The sequence below is a fragment of the Paroedura picta genome, chromosome 2 (genome assembly GCF_049243985.1).
Source record: "Paroedura picta isolate Pp20150507F chromosome 2, Ppicta_v3.0, whole genome shotgun sequence".
Lineage (NCBI taxonomy): Eukaryota > Metazoa > Chordata > Lepidosauria > Squamata > Gekkonidae > Paroedura > Paroedura picta.
The window spans coordinates 23,113,242-23,136,230 of record NC_135370.1 but is presented as its reverse complement, the minus strand read 5'-3'; the positions used below and the strand labels follow the sequence as shown (position 1 = coordinate 23,136,230).

General features: G+C 43.5%; 1 protein-coding gene across 1 annotated transcript in view; it reads right to left on the bottom strand.

The window, feature by feature from the left end:
- The window catches only part of COL3A1 (collagen type III alpha 1 chain), a 105,793-nt gene that overhangs the window by 38,656 nt on the left and 44,148 nt on the right, over nt 1-22,989 (bottom strand). The window contains exons 5-15 of the mRNA XM_077319444.1: nt 18,643-18,699; nt 14,772-14,828; nt 12,624-12,677; nt 10,722-10,775; nt 8,405-8,458; nt 6,107-6,160; nt 4,888-4,941; nt 3,737-3,781; nt 2,292-2,345; nt 1,427-1,471; nt 406-459 (exon numbers count right to left, since the gene is read on the bottom strand). Of these exons, the coding sequence (XP_077175559.1) occupies nt 406-459; nt 1,427-1,471; nt 2,292-2,345; nt 3,737-3,781; nt 4,888-4,941; nt 6,107-6,160; nt 8,405-8,458; nt 10,722-10,775; nt 12,624-12,677; nt 14,772-14,828; nt 18,643-18,699 (582 nt within the window). The remainder of the gene's footprint in view (nt 1-405; nt 460-1,426; nt 1,472-2,291; nt 2,346-3,736; nt 3,782-4,887; nt 4,942-6,106; nt 6,161-8,404; nt 8,459-10,721; nt 10,776-12,623; nt 12,678-14,771; nt 14,829-18,642; nt 18,700-22,989) is intronic.

Genomic DNA, 22,989 nt, shown 5'->3' with positions numbered 1-22,989 from the left:
GCTTTCCTGAATTGCTGCTCGCTTTTCAATAGAAAAAAGCAAGAGTCCAGCAGCATCTAAAAGTCTAACAAAATTTGTGGCAGGGGAGGAGCTTTTGTGAGTCACTGCTCACTTCTTCAGCTATATATTTTTACTCTCTGTTTTCAGAGAGAATCAAATGGATATATTCAGAGATTATATGCCATTGAGGAAACTTTGAGGCTTTCTTTTAGCCTGAGGACCACCTGAAGAACGTAAGAAGTTCCTCCAGCCAAATGGAGGATAGATACCAACATAACTGAATTTCCTTCTATGAAATTTCTGTGGAATCTAATTCAACAGAAATGGGCCAGAATTAAAGATTAATACCTGGAAACATTCATTTACAGAGAAGCAACTAGGTCATGCACATCTTCAGGTAGGTACCTTAAAACCTGGAGTCCCTGGAAATCCTGGTGGTCCAGCTGGGCCAATTGCACCCTTCAATTTAAGAAAGCAAGAAAATATTGTTAGAAGAAAGAGATGGTGTGATTTGGAGCTATAAATTTAAAAAGGATTGGGTTACATTACGTTATTACTAATGCATGTTTGTCAACTGAAACAAAAACTTTGTAAAACAGGACTCCAAAATTCACAGTCTCCAGGCAGCCCGAGACTAAGTGAATCTGCAGCCACTAACTGAATCTAGTGATCAGTGAAGACGGTAGCCATGTGGTCTGTGGTAGAAGAATGAGATTTAATAGCACCTTAGAAACTAACAAGAGTTTTGGAGCATAAGCTTTCAAGAGTTGCAGCCCTTTTTATTAGATAAATCTGATGCACAAAGTTTTGACTCTTGAAAGCTTAAACCATAAAAATCTCTAAGGTTTATTATTTTTTTAAATTTATTTATTTTTGTACTTATATACTGCCGCATTCCCTTCGGACTCGCGGCGGTTCACAATGAAACGATAAAAACCAGTATAACCCATTAAAACCCGCTGAAAATTAACATTAAACATTGAACATTAAAAAGATGGTGAATACAGAGTTCTAACCCCCCGCCCTTTCCTTCTGTCCAACAAAAGGGATTGTCCTTAAAGTGCTATTGGATGCAAATCCTGTCCTACTATCCAGTCAGTACAAGATTGCATTCAGTAATGCACTATGATGCACCATTTTTTTGTGTGGTCCATCAAAGAAGGTAGCTAAAGGATGGTGGCTGCAGAATGACCAGCAGATGACCCCAGCAACGAAAAAGGTGCTACAGATGAGACCGCGCTAGCCTGGGACACTAAACCCATTAAGTATAAGGTCATCCAAAATGGCAATGCATTAGTATGCAATGGCGGTGATGAATTGGTGGTTCAGGCCCATACTGGAGAGAGGCAGCATTATAAATTAACCGGTGTTTGGGTATATTGAAATGCAGGGGGGAAAGGTAATGATCAAAGAGCACATGACTTACAGGTGGGCCGGCTGCTCCTGGGGATCCGTCGTTGCCTCGAGCACCCTTTCCAAAGAAAACAAACAATATTACTCTTTTGGACATTTTTCGGGCTGCGATCAAAGACCTCATTTGCTGGGATGTGCCTCTTTTAGTAAGCACCAAATTTTCGCCATCCTTCAAGCCTACTGGGAAGGTTGTCCTCATCCTGGAATGCTGTCACTGTATCAGGGCTCTGGTGCTCTAGGGCAGGGGTAGTCAACCTACAGGGGTAGTCAACTTGTGGTCCTCCATGGACTACAATTCCCATGGGTCCCTGCCAGCATTTGCTGGCAGGGGCTGATGGGATCTGTAGTTCACGAACATCTGGAGGACCACAGGTTGACTACCCGTGCTCTAGGGAATGGTGGGACCAGGCCAGTTAAAGGGTTGAAAGCAATGGACGCAACCAACACTATGCAAGTCAATATTCCTAGAAAATGCCTATTTGAGCATTCCTTTCAAGGAAACAGCAGGCAACATGAGCTGCAGTTTAAGAAAGAAGAGGCAAAAGCTGACCTTTACATGAAACAGTATGATCATACTAGAGAAAATACAGGTCACGGGAGCTGGGCAATATTACAAGAGGAGGGGTCTACCCCTTACCCTTGAGAGGGCTCACACAAAATAACCTGGGTTGACCCCAGAGGGTGGTAAAGTCATATATTTGCCAGAACCCCCAACTCTAGTTACAGTCCACTTTTTACACTCTAGAACTCTGCTTGTACAGAGTATCCAAGGAGAGGAAAGGGGGATATCTCTCCCAGGAGCCTAGGGTTCCATTGAAGGATGGTAGAAATGTCACTGAACACAATCATTTGCTTGATGTTTTGCTTCGGTTACTTACAGCAGTTCCTGGGCCTCCGGGTCTTCCTCTTTCACCTGATGGCCCTCTAGGACCCTAACAAATAAATACATTACATATTAATATGCATTTCACAGAAGGAATGGGAAGAATAATAAATTGTAGAAACTTGAATCAAACTTCATTGGTGCTCTCCCAGACAAATCTTAACCAGAAACAGCTCATAGAAGTGGGGATGAAATGGGGATGCACTCCCCTTTTCTTTGGTCTCTCTCTGACTCAGAACTCTATGGTCCTATATTTCTCAGTTCAATTAGATCCCATTTACTGTCGTGCACTTATGATGGCCAGGATGAATGTTTTCCCATCAGCTGTGGTTAAAGGGAGATACCAAAACATACCAAGGAAACAAAGGATGTCTGCCTGCCATCTTGGTGAGCCAGAAACAATTACACCTGTGCTATTAATTTGCCCACTGTTACAGTGGTCACACCTAATCAGGCGCATTTTGCAAGCCCCAAAGGATCTAACTGTAGATGTGACATGGTATTTATTAGCCAATATGATCTCCAAAATAACAGAGCGTATTCCGGAATTTTTAGCTGCTGTTTACCAGAGGAAAATTCAGATACATGTTTAGTACAACAAAAAAGGTACTGTACTGTGTGCGTGTGTGGCCAGAAGCCACCCCTGCTTTGCTTCCGAGAGCTGATGAAATGAGCCTAGCTTGGGCTATCCCGGTCAGGTTTAGGAGTGTCCACAGCCCTGGTAGAGCTGCAGGTTCTGGGCCCTCGGTACTGAAAACTAGTGATGCTGTGTGTCGGCTCACAGGCACAACAAAATACAGATTGCAGTACAAGATTGTCTTCTGGAGGATTTAACACACTTCAGCTTGACCATCGGATGTGAGACGGGTCAAGAGTGATCAGGGGCAGTCTATGGCATGAAGGAACTAAGACAGCTGCTATGGGCCCCCACACGAGGAGGCAACTCTACTATGCACAAGCCCACTCAGGGCTCCAATGGAAGGGGGTGGGGGAGGAAAAGCAGGCAAGTTCCTGCTGCTCACCCATGTGGGGTAGCCTTGGCAGGAGGTGAGTCCCAGCAAGAGGTGTGCTGTGGAACCCCATCCTTGACTTTTGTCCCAGGATTACTCACTGTCCCTGGGAAGAGTTGGCTGCTGGGACTTCAGAATGGAAAAAATAAGTCCACAGTAAATTAGAAGATACCAGTCTAGTTCTGTTCCCATTGAGCAATCTGACCTAAGAGCCATGAGCGTGTCCAGTTGTCTGCAGTTCTGGGGAATGGCATGTCCTCTTAGTTGAGGAGCAATGTGAGGTTCACCTGTCCCCCAACTCAGAACTTCAATAAGCATCATGGACCCATTTCAATTGAGAAAAGTCATTAAATTCAACAGCGATCCGAATGCTTGGGTAAGATGTTATTGCAGAAAGTTCCTACTAAATGGTATTAAAAATAATACTTACTATGGGTCCAGGAGATCCATTTTCCCCAGGAAGGCCGTTCTCACCCTATTTGATAACAAGAATCTATGATGAATACACAGTATATGCCTTTCTCCACAATTTTTCTCGCGCGAGCTCTAAGTCATTATGACTTGCTAAATATTTTTTGTCCTGATCCTATCCTTTGAGGGAGCCAACACCATACATGCAAAATTTCACCCTTCCGTGTGGCATCTAGGGCTACTCCAGTAATGATGGTCTGGTTCAGTGGTTGTAGCATAAGATTAGGGGACTTAGGCTCATTCCATACACAAAGTATAATGCACTTTTAGTGTGCTTTGGCAGCTGGATTTTCCTGTGCAGAACAGGAAAATCTACTTCTAAAGTGCACTGAAAGTGCATTATCTATTGTGTACAGAATAGGCCTTAGAATCCCAGATTTGAATCTTCTCTCCACCACGGAGGCTTGCTAGGTGACAATGGGCCAGGCACAAAAGCTCAGACTCATGTACATCACAGGTGCCCATTCTGCTCACATTGGATAATGGACTTTCAATGTGCATTTGCAGCTAGAAATTCCTATGTGAAACAGGAAGATCTAAAGTGCAATGAAAGTGAATTATCCAACATGTGCGGAATGGGCCAGGATTGTTAGGGTCCTTCCAACCCTCCAATGCCCACAGGTTTCTTTGAATTGGGTCTTAGTATAAGACCGTAAACATTTCTTAATTCTACAAACATTATCAATGAGAGAATAACAGATGACAATGAAGTACTGGATATAAGGAAAAAGAACAAGAGGGTTTTTTTATACCCCGCTTTTCACTACCTGGAGAAATGCCAAATTGGTATACAAACATCTTTCCCTCCCCCCAAACAGACCCCCCCCCCAAAACAGACTGAGTGAGCTCTAAGAGAACTAATCTGCAAGAATATCTCTCTGGGAACTGTGATTAGCTCAAGGTTACCCAGGTGGCTGCATGTGGAGGAGCAGGGGCTCAAACCCATTTCTCCAGATTAGAGTCTACTGCTTTTAACCATTACACCATGCTGGTTCTCTTAAAAAGGATTCAATACCTGTTTACTTATTCATTACCGTTTCAATGGAGTTTGTATGGCATATACCTAAATCCACACTGTTGGATCCATGCAATAGTCACTTAAAAATTTACCCTCAGACCAGGAGCACCAGCGTCGCCTTTGGCACCATCTCTTCCATCAAATCCCTTTAAGGATAAAAAAAGAAGGGGGGGGGGGAGATGTTTAAGGATCCAGAACACCTGAATTGATATATGTATGTATATATGTGCCTGAGTAATGTGGTGTCAAGTTGCAGCTGTCTCATGGTGACCATTGTAGGGTTTTCAAGGCCAGAGAGGAAAATAAGTGGTTTGTTGTTGCTTTGACTTCCTTGGTGGTCTCCCATCTAGTTAATAACCATGGCCCAACCTGCTTAGCTTCCAAGATGTGACAAGGTTGGGCTAGCCTAGGCTACCTGGGACAGGGTAAAGATCTCTTACACTCTCACTCTCTCGTTCTGTTTATCCATCATCTACCCACTTATCTGTCTATCTGTCCACCTCCATCCATCCACTTACCTACCTACCTACCCACCTACCTAAATTTTCTCCTTTCAACTGTATCTGTCGCCGAAAGGCATTTTATTTTTACTAAACAAAAAGATTACATAATTTTTTTTTAAACCCAGGAAATCGGCTTGGCAAGTCTCAAACATCAATCTGAAGGGGAAAAAAAATCTGTATTGGACAGAAAGAGCACATAAACAAACCCAAACAACCCTCCCCTCCCCTAAAGCAGATTATTTATTTTAGCGTCTCTCCCCAATTTTTTTACCTATACCAGTGAACGTTTACTAACAGAACTTGATCTGAAAACAACTTGTTATGTGTCACTGTCACAAACAGTCCATGAGATTTCCTGGTGACTAACTTTGGATAGATTGGGGCCAAATTTTTGGGGGGTTAAGGGCTAGAGTCGCGACTTCAGTCAGAATGCATCTGAGATTTTTTTCAAAAATAAGATTAATTGGCTAAAGAAAGATTCTTCTTCACATCTGTGACTGGAAATAGGCATCAAGCATCATTTTTCCAGGACAGATACATAATCCTTCTCCACTATATGTATATCCTCTCCTCCTTAGTACAGTCTCATGTGTCATGAAAGGAAAATTACTTATTTGTTTTTGACATGACATAACTAGGACATATAACAGTAATGGGTTTGGGACCCCCAAAAGTGCACATACCCCCACCAGTGGCCAGCCACACTTGGGCCCGATTTGGACATTAATTGCCTGTGGATACAACCACTCAGCTTTTGTGGAATTAAAACCAACTGACATTTAAAAAATTCTGTTTGTATTCTACTCACTCTGTGGCCTTTCATTCCGGGGACTCCAGGCATTCCTGGGGGACCTTTGTGGCCCTAAATAAGACACAAGTAACAGAAAGAAATGAAAGGGTGAGAAATGTTAAGATCATGTCAATTAGCATCTCAGAAACCAAGATTTTGGCCTATGAACTTTCAATGGTCAAAGCTCCTGTTGTCAGATAAGTAAAACTGAAAAAGTAACACACATGTATTTGTATGGTGCCTTCAATTCTATACTAAGGAAAGAACATTTCATCCTTCTGAGTGTTATTTATTTATTTTAATCCACAGAGAAAACCCAGTAAAATCCTCAGGGGGAAAAATACATTGTGCTAAACCAGGAGTGGCTAAACTGTGGCTCTCCAGATATCCATGGACTACAATTACCATGAGCATGCTGGCAGGGGCTCATGGTAATTGTAGTCCATGGACATCTGGAAAACCGCAGTTTGGTCACCCCTTTGCTAAACTATGTGAAAAGAAGCCAGGAAAACGACAGTGTGTGTGTCTACATTCACATGGAAACTGTCTGAAACACTGAAAAACTGTTATGAAATACCAAATTAACAAATGAAAAATAATCAAAGCCATCTGAGTAAAATTACTGGACAGTTCAAAGGAGTCTGAACCAAACGTTTAAACATTCCTTCACCCTCTTCCTGGCGAGTGAGGTTTTGCTATCACAGGGTAGTCTGACAGTAAAACAGTTAGTTTCAGAGGCAACTATTCTGGTCTGCAGAAGAGCCCAGTAGCAAACTAGAAACCAACAAGCGTTTCAAGCATCAAAGCTCCCTTAGTCAGAAAATAGCCAGACCTGACAAATCAACCACAGATGCTAAAACCCTCTAAGTAGCCTCGATAGAAACATTTGGAGCTCTTCAGAGAAAGAGAAAGGTATATACCGAATAAATAAATTAACAACTAAAGAAATAATTAGTCAATGAGAAGCAAGGAGAAGAGAATCCTAGCACGCCATGGGTATTATGTCACTTATTCTGGTGGAAGATGCTTTCTTTTGGCAGAAGAAGCTCTGAGTTGAAGGAAGGTATCCTGCCATGCATCACTTTCAAATGGGAGCAGCTGTCACCACTACTTTCCACAGACATATCCAGGTTTGACTGGATTCATCCATGATGGTGGGGAAGAGGACTTGTCAAGTCGTAGACAACTTAGGGTCAAAGCTCCCTTTTTTCAGATAAGTAAAACTGAGAACCTGATGTACAGACACATGTACCTTCAATTCTATACTAAGGAAAGAACATTTCCTCATTCTGAGTCCTATTTAAAACCTCCACAGAGAAAACCCAGCAAAATCCTCAGAAAAAAATTCTAGAGATCTCAAGGCAAGAGTTGGGACACAGGTGGCTTGCCGTGACCCACCTCTCCATTGCAAACTTGGACTCCCTTGGTGATCCCCCAGCTGAACACTAACCAGGCTTGACTCTGCTTAGATTCTGAGATCTGACAAGACCTGCCTAGCCTGGGCCATCCATAACATGCCCTATATCAAGATTTTTTGGGAAGATAACTTCAAGGCTAGAGGTCCTGACCAGAGGTACAAGCAGGAAGGAAATCAGGGTCTTTGAAGCCAGACAAATAGACAGGGTCTTTGAAGCCAGACAAAAAATCTGCCCCTCCCCTTTGTGCAGGTAACATAACGGTGGGGCTTGGCCACAGGTTTCCTGCCTTTGGCTCTCAGCTTGTGTCTTGGTGTGGGCCTGAGTTACACCAACAAAAGTACCACTGTTGCAGAATATCCTTGAAGGTTGTAGTGCAGTCATCGTGGGTGCCATCTTTTTGTATTCATGTGCTCTTGATTTTGTGAGTGGTTTTCAGGGCATGTTCTCCGCTGTCCGTACGATAAAGAGCCAAGAGCAAAGTTTATTCTCCCACTCCAGTTGTTCCAAGGAGACTTGCTTAGACAAACTATTCAATGGCGAAAACCTGTCTCTCTCAAGCCAAGAGGCCATATTCTGTGCTTATTTGTGCAGAACCCGAAATAAGATAACTGATGGTAACAGTGGCTAGGACATATTATGAAGTTTTATGCTTAAGTTTCATATTCTTTTACATGATTTTAGTTTATTCAGATGGCTTTTTGCTGTTTTTATCTGTATTTGATATCTGGTGGTCTGTGACCACAATAATAAACTACTACTACTACTACTACTACTACTACTACTACTACTACTACTACTACCACCACCACCACCACCTACTCTGATAGAAGGGAGGCTTTGAGGCCCAGCATGGGAGAAAAGTAAAACTAAACAAATAAATAAATAAAACATTTCTCACAGCAAGGCCAGGCAATCCACGTTCACCAGATCTTCCGGGTCGCCCAGATTCTCCCTACAGGTGAGTAAAAGAAAAGACAATCATTTAAAAATTGCTTAATTCCAGAGCTCGCTGTTCTCATGGGAACAGGATTGATTCCTGACAAGAGCAGTATGATTCCTCTCATATAGGCTCTTATGTCTATTTTTCAGTGCAAGCTATCCATTTCTCACATTATGCAGAACAATAAAAAGACGGCTATTGGTGTGTGTATGTATTTCACTGGGGAAGGGGGGAGTACTTGAAGCAGATCATCTGTGAGTCCCCCCCCCCCAATAGATTAAACAAACTGGAGGTGCAGAATCAGGGAATCAGAAAGTCAATGATTTGCCAGCAAGCCCCCCTGTTCTGCTGGAAAGTTCCTTTTATGAATCTTGATAACAAAAAATAATTGGGGATTTTTATTGTGGCATCAATTCTTCCCCCACAACTCCTCTGTTTCTTCATTTTGCTTAATATCTTGGTGTCTATCTTCACAGGAGTGCAAGCAAATTGGTCTTGGGGGGGGGTGTTGCTATAATACCATATTGACCCCTTAGGATAGGTCTGGGGAGATGTGCATAATGTGTGTACCAGGCCAACCTTTTGGATAGGTTAGGCCAGCACTTATTTGAGTATCCCATAGTGCTGTAGCACTTGCTAATGATTTAGACTTTTATGACAGCAGATTCAGAGACCCACAGCTCACACTGCCATCCAGATTTGTGATATATTTCTAGTGCCACCGGAGAATCCTTGTGTCTCTGTAACAGCCCTGCAATGACAAAAACAGTGGCAGCTTTCCCCTCCTCCCAGTCTCATTGCCCATTACCTGGCTCAGGTGAAAAATCTGAGCCTGGTTCAAGCTGATGGGAGAGGAGACCAAAAGGCAGGGAAGGAATTCGGCTTTATCTTCCTTATTGTAAAGGAGACAGGTAGATATTTCCAGGTGGCGTTTGATAATCTGATATATTTTAGAAGAGGAACTCTTCCAGAACATGTCATGGCAATGATCGATCCACAGTGACAATGGACCAACATATTCCATATAGCTTCAGCCCTATGCTTAGGTACATGTAGGTAATCTCCACTGTAATGAATTGTACAGGTGAGACAGGGTGCAGAACTGCCATGTAACTGAAATATCAAATGATCCCTTTGCTACTCACACAGGCCATGTTGGTAGAGAGTTAAAGGTTGGTTTTTAATGTGTATTTCTTGCCAGTGCATTGTGTACCAGCTGCAATTGCCAGCCAGTGGCCTGGAGGAGAAAGGATGGGGGGGGGGGGCAGGGCATGGCGTGATGTCACTTCTGGAGAAAACCTGGAAATGAAGTCACACTTCTCTAGGAATCACCAGGAAATATCATACAGTTCCCAGTGATTCCTAGAGTGGATTGATATCATTTCAAGGATTTTCTTGGAAGTTTTACCATGAGTTAAAAAGTTTTATTGTATTCGTTGGAAGTTTTATGGCGTGAACCACCCGGACAGAGGCAGTATAGAAATTAAATATTCTATTAATATCACACAGTTACCTAACAGAGACCCTCCATGTTCTCACCTCTCCTGGCCTCTGGACAGGACATAGGAGGTAGTGTGCGCATGTGGGGGGGATTCACCATCTTTGACAAGAACACGCTCACAGCCCATGGACTCCTGGTGTGCTGATGCTGCAGGTGGTGGTGGGACTAAGGAGGAACGGGGGACCTTAGCCACTTTCTACTCCCCCTCCCCCATCTAGCCTTAGTAATTAACATTCATTCATTCATTCATTCATCTATCATATGGCATGTGTACATACAGTCAGGAGATCCTAAGATTGTCTGGCTTCCAGACAAGAGACATTCAGAGGTGGTTTGGCTTCACCATGTCATATGACAAAATGCAAGAGCTTTCTGACACAGATTAAATTTCTGTGTCAGAAAAAAAAAGGACGAAGTAGTCCCAAAGCCCACCAACTGAAATCAGCCCAGGAATAACTTATTCCTGAAGTCAACTCTATTTTGGAATAGGAGGTCAGTATCTAGAAAATAACAGCGCTACGAACTTTCATGCCCCTTGGGAATAAAGAATATCCCATAAAAGCATCTTGGCAGTTTGAAATCAGCGTTGCAAATAAGTATAGGGGGAAGAATACAGAAGAACACAGATCAACGTCCTTAATATCAATGGGACTTAACAAGTGTAGAAAAGACGAACAGCCTCCCAAACCTTGCAAGTAATTTTCAAATAAAACAAGTAAACTGAAGTATAACTTTATGCAAAAGGATTTGCGTGTGAGCTAACTGGAAACTTACATCTTTCCCAGCTGGACCAGGGGGACCCAGTAATCCTGGGGGACCAGGAGGGCCCTGGGGGGGAAATCAAAGAAAAACATTATTTTCCATAACTGTTAAATACCAATAGGTTAGAGTGTTAGAACCGGGATGAAGCCTTTGCCAACAATCAGTGCAGTTACACCAAAATAAGACTTAAAAGAAGGTTCATGCTACGACAGCCTTAGATTAAATACAGAATGCAGACTGCCCACAGGAATGTTCAGGTTGGTCAATACTAGGTAGAGAAGTCCCCAAGGAGAGACCTCAGAGGGGTATAATGAAGAAGGAGAAGAAAGGTTGGTTCTTATATGCCACTTTTCCCTACCAGCAGGAGTCTCAAAGTGGCTTACAGCCATCTTCCCTTTCTTCTCCCCACAACAGACACCCTGTGAGGTGGGTGAGAGAGCCCTAATATCACTGCTCGGTCAGAACAGCTTTATCAGTGCTGTGGGAAGCCCAAGGTCACCCAGCTGGCTACATTTGGAGGATCAGAGAATTGAACCTGGCTTGCCAAGTTAGAAGTCCGCACTCCTAACCACTACACCAAGCTGGCTCTCTGCCAGCCATATAGCACATGCAATATAGTCTACCCTCCAGAACAGCCACCTTCTCCATGGGAGCTGATCTCTGTAGTCTGGAGATCAGTGGTAATTCTGGGACATCTCCAGGCCCAACCTCGAGTTTGGCAACCCTCCTTAGGATGGATTCTTCACCTCCATTATCCTCTGCCCTTAAAAGAAACTCCTTCATGCTTGTGAAGATGGAAGGGCATTTAATTGGCATGCGTAGTCATTTTAAAGGACACATGAAGGACACATGAAGTTGCCTTCTACCAAACCATTGGTCCATTGAGGTCCGTATCCTTTACTCAGACTGGCAGCAGTTCCTCAGGCCTTCAGGCAAAGGTCTTCACATCACCAAGACCCTGGGACCCTCTGCAAGTCGAGCAGATGCTCTACCACGGAACCACAGCCCCCCGCGGGGAATACTTCCCAATTTCAAGGAAGCTGTTTATTATGAGTAGACAAAGGCTTCTACCAAACAATTATTATGATTCAGTTTATAATCATCTGACTGACTTGCTGTTGATACAGGGCTACACCTGGAAGTTTTGGTCTGAGAGCTGGACTTTCCGCCTGGAAACCTGCTATGATGCTGTCACTAAGAATGGCCTCGGACGTCTGTTTTGAGGATCCCCAGTCTCCATACATTAGCTAGAATATTTCTATATGTTCAGAGTTCGATACATGAAATTGGCTTATACTGAATCATACCTTTGGTTCACCAAGGTCTGTATTGTCTACTCAGAGACTAACGGTAGCTCTCCAGGGTCCTGGCTAGAGGCCTTTCTCATTACCTAGTACCTTCTAAGTGGAGATGGTGGGGATTGAACCTTGGACCTTCTGCATGCAAAGCAGGAGTTCTTTCACTGAGCCACAGCCCTTTTCCTTCCCTTTCTGAGGGTAGGTTGGATATCTTTCTTGCCATTCTTGTGGTCACCAATGACTTGGGCCACGGGATAGGCTTACATTTTCCAGATTTCTGCAGGGATTCTATATGGCAGCAGCCCATTTCTCTACTGAAGTACAGACAATAATATCTTTACTTCTTATACAGTTTCATCGACCCTCAACTGTTTTAGTCTCCTGTAACTTCTTTTTTCTTCCTCCCCAAAGAGAAGTTTTCCTCTCCTCACAAAAATTATTAAACGAGCAGCTACTTTCCCATCAGTGCCCCTGTAACATATTTTAATCACAACTGAATTCCAAATGCAGTGCTGGAAATTCAAATGGATTTTAACTTCTTGGTTTTTTACAAGGTGTAAAGTTGCTGGAAGAACAGCATGGACCGCCTTAAATAAGAACAGATACGGGGACTTACCGGACTGCCTGCTTGCCCAGGTTCTCCTGGGGGCCCTTGATATCCATGAGATCCCTAAAAGGCAAAATAAATTCCACGTTTTAGAAACTTTTCAATCTAGTTATTATCATTACATTATTTTTACTCTGTTTTATCTTCTTTGTGATTTTGTTTGTAATGGCCTTCAGCTATATGCACTTAATGTTATCACATCCCTACCATTTTCTTTATTAGGACCTTAAAAATCATACTGATGGAGTGAAGAGTGGAATAACTTTTAAAAATGTTTGTTCTGTAAAGAGAAACTTGGTGTCTCAAATTGTTTTGTAATCAGAAAGCCCAACTTGTTCTTGACATCTTGTTCTTGGCTGTGTCTTGAAATATTGCCACTGCCAAACTGACTCATTCTCAAGGCCAGGGGGAAGAAATGAAAGTTGCCTTTTGTGACCTTTTTCCAGTGACTTAGCATAAGGGCATCAGGGTGGTCCCATGGGATGTACCAGGGAGTGGAAACCCCAGGTTATTGGCTTGACCTGAAAGGACACCATCTTTCCCTGCCTTCAATGAAATGTTATAAAGTCCTGTAACCTATTATTCTACACACAGATTTGGGAACCCCTCTGTGTCTATATTTCATCTGCAGTAAAAATATAAATTAGGTTTTTCTCTCCTTGTGATTCACTGGGATGGGCAAAAGGAACCCTAATTTTGGCTGTTTGACCATCAAAACTAATCATTGGGAGTAGAAAGAAACAAGGAATAGCAGCCAATGTATGGCAATCCTATAGAGCAGGGGTAGTCAACCTGTGGTCCTCCAGAAGTTCATCGACTACAATTCGCATGAGCCCCTGTCCACATATGGAGGACTACAGCTTGACTACCCCTGCTGTAGAGTTTTCAAGATAAGAGATGTCTAGAGGTAGTTGACCATTGCTCGCCTCTGCATGGTCTCCCTTCCAAGTACTAACCAGGGTTGACCCTGCTTAGCTTCTGAGACCTGATGAGGTTCAGTTAGCCTGAGCCATCCAAATGAAGGTCATTTCACCATGAATCAGAGACAATCCTTTGATTGTGAACAATCCGTTCCCTGGAAAAGGAATGTTCCAGCATTATAATTTGCAATGTTTTAGATGCTTCTCAAGCTGCTCCTGAAAACCTTAGGGGCGGTGAAAGTCTTTGCCATCATTTGGTGGATGTTTCATTTAGGAGCTTTCAAAGGATTTAGACTTCTGACCTCTTTTCAGAGCTGGCACTGCTGAAACTTCCCCCAAATACGACGCTGCGGTTTGCAGCCAGCAATTCTCCTGTTCAGGAGCACTATAATTTCTCTCTTAACTTGATACAAGGTATGGAATTTTAATGCATGTCCCAGGCATTTAAAGGGACCAGTAAGGTATTTCCCAGATATTGCTCCTGCTCAGATTAGCCAAATTCTTTGTTCTTGTCTTTCCCTCCTCACCATAGGAAACAAGGGAGGTCGGATGGGGGGCACCCTCTTTGGCTGCCCATAGAATTAGATTACCTGGTCCAATCTTTTTGAAACTTGGGGGTTCTTTTGAGGAGGGGCTCCTGCAGCTCCTGCAAGTTTGGTTTCTCTACCTGAAAGCTCCCTTCCCCCGACTGCAGAATAGATGAAAAAGGAAAATGATGGTCCCTTCAAACTGCCTAATCTTCACATGGGCGAATCACATCCAAATAGCGGTTCGGCGATTTGGCCAAGGCTGATTTCAGCAGCTTAACTGAAGGGTGAGTGCAATTCAGACCAGATTTATCCAAAAAGTGTCCAAATCAACATCGATTCATGTACAATTTTGGACTATCCAGGATGAATCGCACATGCCTAGAGAGAAATTCAATGTCACATGAGAGTTGCAGATAATAGCATTCGGATTCTTTGAAAATGAAGTCACCGGAGGCTGCAACTGGGAATGAAGAAATGGTCGGCTGCACCTAGCAGCTTAAATCTTTCCTCCCAGGCCATTCCCCCTCACTTAAAACAATGCCCCCTGCCCATCCCCCCAATTCCAATCAGTCTCCTTCACTAGCAAAACAAGTCAGCAGACTGGTAAATTCATCTCCACTGCAACGGCTGGTTTGTCCTCTATGCCGAAGTTATACTCATAGGATTATTAAGGAGTGCCAAAACATATACAAATCATTCATACTTACAGGTGATCCGGGCTGACCCGGGGGACCAGGAAGACCAGGAGGTCCGGGCATTGTCACCTGGAAGTACACGTTCAAGAAATTAGAATGATAACAGGATTCAGTGTATTTAGAATGTCCTAAGGGGAATAAACATCTAACATAGGATTGCTAGGTCTTGGTTAGGAAACACCTGGAAATTTTTTTTGGGGGGGGTGGGGGTGGAGCCTGGGGAAGTGTGGGATTTGGGGGAGGGGAAGAGATACCTAATTAGGGTGTAAAGCCACAGAGTCTACCCTCCAAAGCAGCCCCTTACACCAGGGAGCTGATCTCTGTAGATCAATTGTAATTGAGAGATTCTGGACCCCTTATTGTAACAAAACATTATCCAGCTACTTTATTTCATTTGTATGAGTTAAAGAATACAAGCAATATGATTTGAAACAGAGCTACAGTGACTTCAATGGGCTTAGGACACATTAACTCTTTTAGGATTGCCCTGTAGGATCCCTAATTGCTGACATAACGAAAACAACATGGTGCCTACCAATGAATGCACAAATAATCTGTGCTTTGAATGGAGGGGATGTATTCCATGAGTCTCAGCTTGGGTGAAATAGATTTCCCAAAGCAGGAGGCCACCAAGCAAAACACTAACGGGAGCCCAAAAAATCTATTGAAAGCATTTCAGCATAGATTAAAGACTCTCAAAAAAACTGGAAGAGAAAGGAGTTCAGCTTCAGTACTCCAGAATGATGTATATAATGATGTGTAATAATTAATTTACTTTTCAGCTGTTTCACATTTAAGTTTCTTTTCCTAAATGGCATACCTTTATCTACCACAAATATTATTTCACAGAGGGGTCGGGTGTTCGAAAAATAAAGCAATTCATTTTGAAATGAGTGGCATTCTGTTCCAAGCTAATGGGGCAGAGGGGGGGGGGAGGGTTATAAAAGAAATGCCTGTCCACCAAAGTGTCTATGGTCGGGGCCAGTACTGGAGCAAGTGGTATGAGTCCCCCTTGATATTGGCGTCAGACATCTTGGCGCAGGTTGGTCTCTCCCTATGCCATCCTTGTCAGGTCTTTTCCCATATGAAGTTTTGCCACCTCTTTGGGGTTGTAATATTGTTGATTGTGGTTTGTTATGGGTTTTTATGGGGTTTTATTGTTGGATTATTGTTGTTATCTGCCGTGAGCCGGTTCCGAGAGCGGCGGATTGTAAATCCAATCAATCAACCAACCAACCAACCAACTAATCAATCAACAAACAAACAAACAAAGTGGGAAAATAATAATGTGCAAGTTCTCGTTCATTTAATTTGGGAAAATATTTCCCCTTATTCAGGGTAAAATGTTATCTATTTACAGACAGCAAGCCACACACATACACATGGATCAGATCAGAACCAGACAAAAGGTAAAGATTTACTGTGTGGCTCAGAATTTATCTACGTGTGTAGAAATTTATCTACGTGTGTTGTTGCCTCACAGGACGTGATCGTCCCAATTTTGAGCTGCACAAGAACAGAGACACGCATTCGGAGGCAAGCTCATTTCATCTCAGCAGTTAACGTTAAAAGACAGTGTGTGTAAATTCACTGGCTTTCTTCAGTGAAATAAACTTCCGCAGGGAAGCAGGAATTCTGGGGATATCCAGCTCCATCACAAAAATATGTTGATCTAGGACACAAATCCTGGATGCAGAATTTTTGAAATTAAACGTAGTTTTAAAATACAGTGCCATCTTGAGCCTGTGGGCACCTTTGGAATTCTGACACTGTGTGATGGGCAGAGCCACAAAATGGCTGCTATAAAATGGCTGCCTCAGGAGGTGAAGCCAGCCACAAAATGGCTGCTGCAGCTTACCTTTAGTGACACACTGAAGATCCTTGTGTTGTGCCAAAGCAATGTTTTTAAAGACCTGCAGAGCCAATCAAATCCCCAACAGCCAATCAGAAGCCCCACCTAAAATCATTTGGTGATCTCTAGGAAATATGTTGGCAGGTTTCATGGTGCCCAGAGGCATCATGGCGAGGCCTCCTGATCTAACCATTCTTGTCCGAGGAAACAATAAGTAATACATGCCAGACAACCCAACAATAAGACAATAAGACAACTCCCCACACCCCGGGGGAAAAATTCCTACAACCAATTAAATGAGAAAACACATTAAATGGAAGGACATGTTTCTCCTTTCAATGGATTCTGCACATCTCAGATGAGGAAGCCAAACAGAAGAACGCAAAGGACATAAACTGTGAGGAGGAAAAATGGTAAGACACTGGAAATGGATGAATGAATTAGAGAACAAATGATGAATTGATGATGAAGGAATGATGAATGGATAAACACACAAATGAGCTGAAATGGGGGAGAGAACCTGTGAGGAACAGAAAATGGAACAATATGATGATTAATGAGTATAGTAATAAATGAGAAAGGCAGGAAAATGTAGAAAGTGGTGATGATGTGGTCATCCTTAGAGCAGGGTATCTAGATACAAGGTAGGTATTTGTGAGCAATCCCTTCAAGAACTAGTGCACAGCCCAAGGTCATCTTGTCACAATTAAAAAAAAACGCTTTATATCCAGCTTTTCACATTGTTTCCTCTATCCCATCTAATTTTCACCAACAACCATCTTGTCAGGGTAGGTTAGACTGTGATAGGACCAAGGTCACATGACAGGTCTCTATTGTGGAGTGATGGATTTGAATCTGGTCCTCCTAGGTCCTAGCCCAACACCCTAATTCATAGCAGTACCATTGAAATATTTTTCAGGCTTCAAGGTACCAGGAAGTGATGCCAGCTGGCCACGCCACCGTGCTTCACCCCATGGAAGTGAGAGAAGCATTGGGCAGCAAATGTTTAAATGGATGGGGCCCCTCCTACCCCTTCATTGGTCACTTTGGGAGGGGGAGGATCAACGTGCCCAAATAAGGGTAGATTTATTTATTAATTAAAAAATTAAAACAACCATTTTCTTTCCTCTTCACTCGGAAACGGCAGACATAGGGTGGGAGGGCTCTCCCCAGCTGCCATTTTGAACCCCCCCACTCCACGGTACCATTAAGGGGCCTTTGTGGTACCATATGGTACCTTGGTACTGCGACTGGGAAACTCTGTTCTAACGGCTCTGCTACTCCAGTCCTCATTAGAATAAGCAGAATACTAGTTCAATCTACTACTAAATAGAAATAATAGCCATGTCAGGCTGCAGGTAGAACAGGTGGATTTGAGTCCAGTAAGCCCTCAGTGACCCACCAGATTTTGAGGGTATGGGCTTTGGAGATTCAAAGTTCCCATTGCCAGGTATCTAAATGGGAAAGTTCTCGTTCTAAATGGCCTCCATAGAGGGAATTACACTAATCGCTTTACTGTGATAAGATTGTTTATTGAGGAAACTGTGGAGTAATGCAAGAATCCAAAATGCTTGTACCATGTCCCATCTGGGCGGCTGCAAAAGGGGTGGAGAAAGGAAGTGATGAAGACTCACAACGTTTATGGCTGGATGAGAGAAATGAATGGAGGAAGGAATGATGGGAGCAGAGAGTGGAGAAAATGGGAGGAAAACGAAGTGATGAGGAAGCAGAATGTAGCAACAAGAAGCAGAATGGGGGGGGGGAGCAGAAAATGGAGGGTGGAAATGTGGCAAGAGACCAAAGAAGGCCTGGAGAAAACAACATGGAGGAAAAGACAAAACAAAGACAAAAGAGAATCCCTAAACCAGAAATTCAGATTAGTGTTTCCTGCCTTAACAGTCATCTTCCTAGGCAGTCACTGAACAATATTTGCCCAGTAGAGAATCTGTATAAGACAAAACAAAACTAATCATTTCAAAGGGCGCTCCAAAAAATAAGAAGAGAAAGAGAGAGGCTGGTCCACAGTCTTACACTTGGTGCGTAGGGCATTTGTCCAGACTTGGTGTCCTCATATTGAGGAGAATAGACCTGTAATAGAAAAATGGAGAAAAAATATAGTCGCTATTATAAACATACAGGAAAAGAACAGCGCAAATTTGGAAGGGAAGGAATAATGCAGACACATCAAATACTTTATATTGGCAACGTTGTTCCATAGAGAGAGCCACTTGGCATAGCTTTCTGCTGACTGGACAACTTTCTTCATGGTTAACTTCACTGTCGATACACTACGGATATTCAGAAAGCTCTGACAGGATTGCCTCAGGAATTGAAGCAAGCCTCGAGCTTTCAGAATTCAGCTCCCGGGACTCATTGTCTTTTTTATTTTAAAGAAAATATCTAATTCTGTGACTGAGGTTGTGGTATTTTGAGAGGAGACCAGGGTAGCCAGGAGGCCAGGGTATCTGAGAGACCGCCTTTGAAGAAGAAGAAGAAGAGTTGGTTCTTATATGCCGCTTTTCACTACCCGAAGGAGGCTCAAAGCGGCTTACAATCGCCTTCCCATTCCTCTCCCATTCCTTTCTAAACATGTTCCCCAGAGAGCTCTTAGATCCAGCAATACCAATCAGTTAAGGATCCCTGGTCCTAAAGAAACCCACCTGGTCTCAACCAGAGGCTGCCTGGCCTCCTGCCTGGTGGAATGAGCTCTCGAGAGAGATCAGGGCCCTGCAAGGAACTTGCTGAGTTCCACTGGGTCTGTAAGATCGAGCTCTTCAACCGGGTCTATGGTTGAAGCCAGCCAAGACTAGATGGATACAGCAATGTAAAATTCTGGGCCTCCCTCTCATCCCTCCCTTGCCCCCCCCCCTTCCTTCCAATTTTCTCCTGGAAGTCACTGAGTCATTGTAGAAGAAGAAGAGAAGAGTTGGTTCTTGTATGCCGCTTTTCCCTACCCGAAGGAGGCTCAAAGCGGCTTACAGTCGCCTTCCCATTCCTCTCCCCACAACAGACACCCTGTGAGGTGGGTGAGGCTAAGAGAGCACTGATATCACTGCTCGGTCGGAACAGCTTTATCAGTGCTGTGGCGAACCCAAGGTAGCACTTTATGTGGTGCTGACATTTTTAGCTGTAAAATTGTATCATAAGGGAATTGTTTTTATGTATTTTATCTGTTATTGCTTATGAATTGGTTGTGAACAGTCCCTAGATGGAAAAGTCTGAGAGGTTTGGTATAAAACTTTAAATAATTAAAAAAGAAAAAGAACACCCAAAGACTTCTGCTAACAGGAAATATTAGCCACTGAAATTGAAACCTTCTGTAGCCAAAACAATACTCTACCATTGATCTATGGTAGTTTATCTAGGGGTGAGTGTTTGGTGTGGTTCGGCCACCTTGGTGATCACCGAAACCTGAGGCGGCCAATGCCACAGCACGGAGGGGAGGGGTGGCACCAGCGACACTGGCTGGCATGCCATGGCCACCAACACCCCTCCTTTCCCCGCTGCGATGCTGGCCGACTCAAGCTTCAGTAATTGCTGAGCTGGCCAAACCACAACGAAGCACTCACCCCTAAGTTTATCATATTCAAATGATGAGTAGACTTTATTGTACAAAAACACTGAGCTGACTATTTATGTCTCCAGACTCTGAAAACAGGGAGTAAGGGCAGAATAATTGATCTTCCCAGACTTCCTTTTTCAGAGGTGGATCCTAAAATCAGGAATTTTGGCTAACTCCGCGTTATGACATGATTCCGGCCGATCTCCATTTCGATTGGTCAGGGTTGTTTTGGGGTTTTTTTTATATCCACCATCTATAACTTGTGGAATGTACATTATATAAATCCAGTTCTTCTATGGTGGGTGTGTAGTGCAGTTCTAAGCAGGGGAATCTCAGTTTAGGACCATACTGTTAAATGGCCATTGTTGGAAGTGCATCAGAGACAATAAAAATACATGGAGACTTTCCAAAAGCAGATATTAGTGCCGGTATATACAGAGCAAAAAGCAATGTGTTACATATAAATGTCACCAAGAGGAAGTTAAAATGAAAGCTCACACAATTTTGGAATGCATTTCACAGAGGTTCAGTAAAAGGACAAATAGTTCTCAAAATTCAACGGGGAACAAAGAGATTAATACAGTACTCATTAAAAGTGTGCAGAACATACTCTGTAAAATTAGATCATCTTGCATTGTATTTGACAGGCAGGGTAACAACAAAATTCATAGAATCATAGAATCATAGAATCATAGAGTTGGAAGGGACTTCATGGGTCATCTAGTCCAACCCCCTGCACTATGCAAGACACTCACATCCCGATTGCTCATCTACTGTAACCTGCCACCACTTTGCCTTCACAGAATCAGCCTCTCCGTCAGATGGCTAATTAGCCTCTGTTTAAAAATTTCCAAAGATGGAGAACCCACCGCCTCCTGAGGAAGCCTGTTCCACTGAGAAACCGCTCTGTCAGGAACTTCTTCCAGAAGTTTAGACGGAATTTCTTTTGAATTAATTTCATCCCATTCATTCTGGTCTGTCCCTCTTGGGCAAGAGAGAACAATTCTGCTACATCCTCCATATGGCAGCCTTTTAAATACTTGAAGATGGTTATCAGATCCCCTCTTAGTCATCTCCTCTCTAGGCTAAACAGACCAGACTCCCCCAACCTTTCTTCATATGTCTTGGTCTCCAGACCCCTCACCATCTTTGTTGCCCTCCTCTGAACACGTTCCAGAGGATGGAATTCTTTCAGAACACAAATAGATAATGAAGATTCCCTACTAACTGTAATATAGATGCTAGGGATTCATGCCTACGTTAATTGACTAAATTGCCTGTTCCGGTTTTCCTCTCCCTTCACACCTTCCCCCATCCCTATTTGTCTTCGGCTCCAGGAATGCAGACAAGTGTCCTTGGGCATCCCTGTGATAGCCAGGTTGTTTAGGCTTTGAAGATCTCCTGCCATTTCCTGGGTTCTCACGGGAGGAGGTTCGAACGAGGGGGTATATGCTGAACCTGTATTGCTTGGCCTCCGTTCTGACAAGGAATCGTTTCAGTTAACTTGCTCACTTTCAATAAACTTGATCGTTGGCACCAAGTCAAGGAATCGTGAATTGGGCAATCTACAGAAACCTCACACTAACAAATATTTGTCCACCCATGAAAGAACTGTCTATAAAGATACACAACCTCAGTGGGTAAGTTCAGTGTTCTCACATGTCCCCTAAAAGATTACTGTTGCTCCTATACATCAGCGGTCCCCAACCCCCAGTCCTTAGACCGGTACTGGTCCGTGGATCAGTTGATACCGGGCTTCAGCTCCTCCTCGTCCTCCTCCCCAGCTGTTGCCTCAGGGGCTGCCCTGCCACTCTGCTGCCGGCTCACCTTTGGTGCTCTCCAGTGGCTGCCATGCCTGGGACTCCCCCTCGGCGTGGACCTGCACAGCTGCTGCTGGCAGTGCCCCCCAGCGGACAGCGGGAAGTCAGGGGCACCGGCGGGAAAGCAAGCGGAGCAGGGGCTCATACGGTGGTGCCCCTTGACAAAAGACTACCCCTCCCCAGGTCTCAGTAAAATTGTCAAGCATTGACCAGTCCCCAGTGATAAAAAAGGTTGGGAGCCACTGCTATACATTTCAAACAATAACGAATATTTGGATCCACTTTAGTGAATGGGGAAAGATGTTCTGCATAAGAGACACCTTTGTGTTGTTCTGAGTTCAAATCGTTAGGGAAAATAAACAGTGCGTGAAATGCCCTTCACAGTATAGCTTCGTGATGTGAGCCAAAAAGCAGGTCCTTTAGGTAAGACAATATCATTTATACAGAAAGGGGCAGAATGCTGTAAAAATGCTGATTTATACTCCCCAAAGTGGCCTCCTGGTTGAGAAGCAATTTTGAGTAACAGGAAAGGATAACATTTCCTGTTCTTTTTCATGGATTCTGGTGCATGTGAGAACTTAGGGAGCAAACTCATTAGACCAAAATCCAAAAACATTCCACTGGCCAAAATGTTCCATTTTTTCCCTTCTTATTTGCTTATATTCTAATGGTTAGTTTATCTAGGACAGCTTTCAAACACCTTCAGAGTACCACTCCACCAGCCAGTTATTCTGGAATTGCCACGATCCATTGATCCTGTTTGAAGTAGAATCCAGAAAACAGAACTGACCATTCCTTTCATTCCACTGTTTCCCCCGTCGTCCTCCTGCTCTGGCATTAATGAATCATTGGGAATTGGGTATCGCTGTTTTTTTGCGGGGACTGTAGCCCTAAGTTCTGGGTAGAATCATAGAATAATAGGGTTGGAAGGGACCTCATGGGTCATCTAGTCCAGCCCCGTGCACTATGCAGGACACTCACATCCCAATTGCTCAG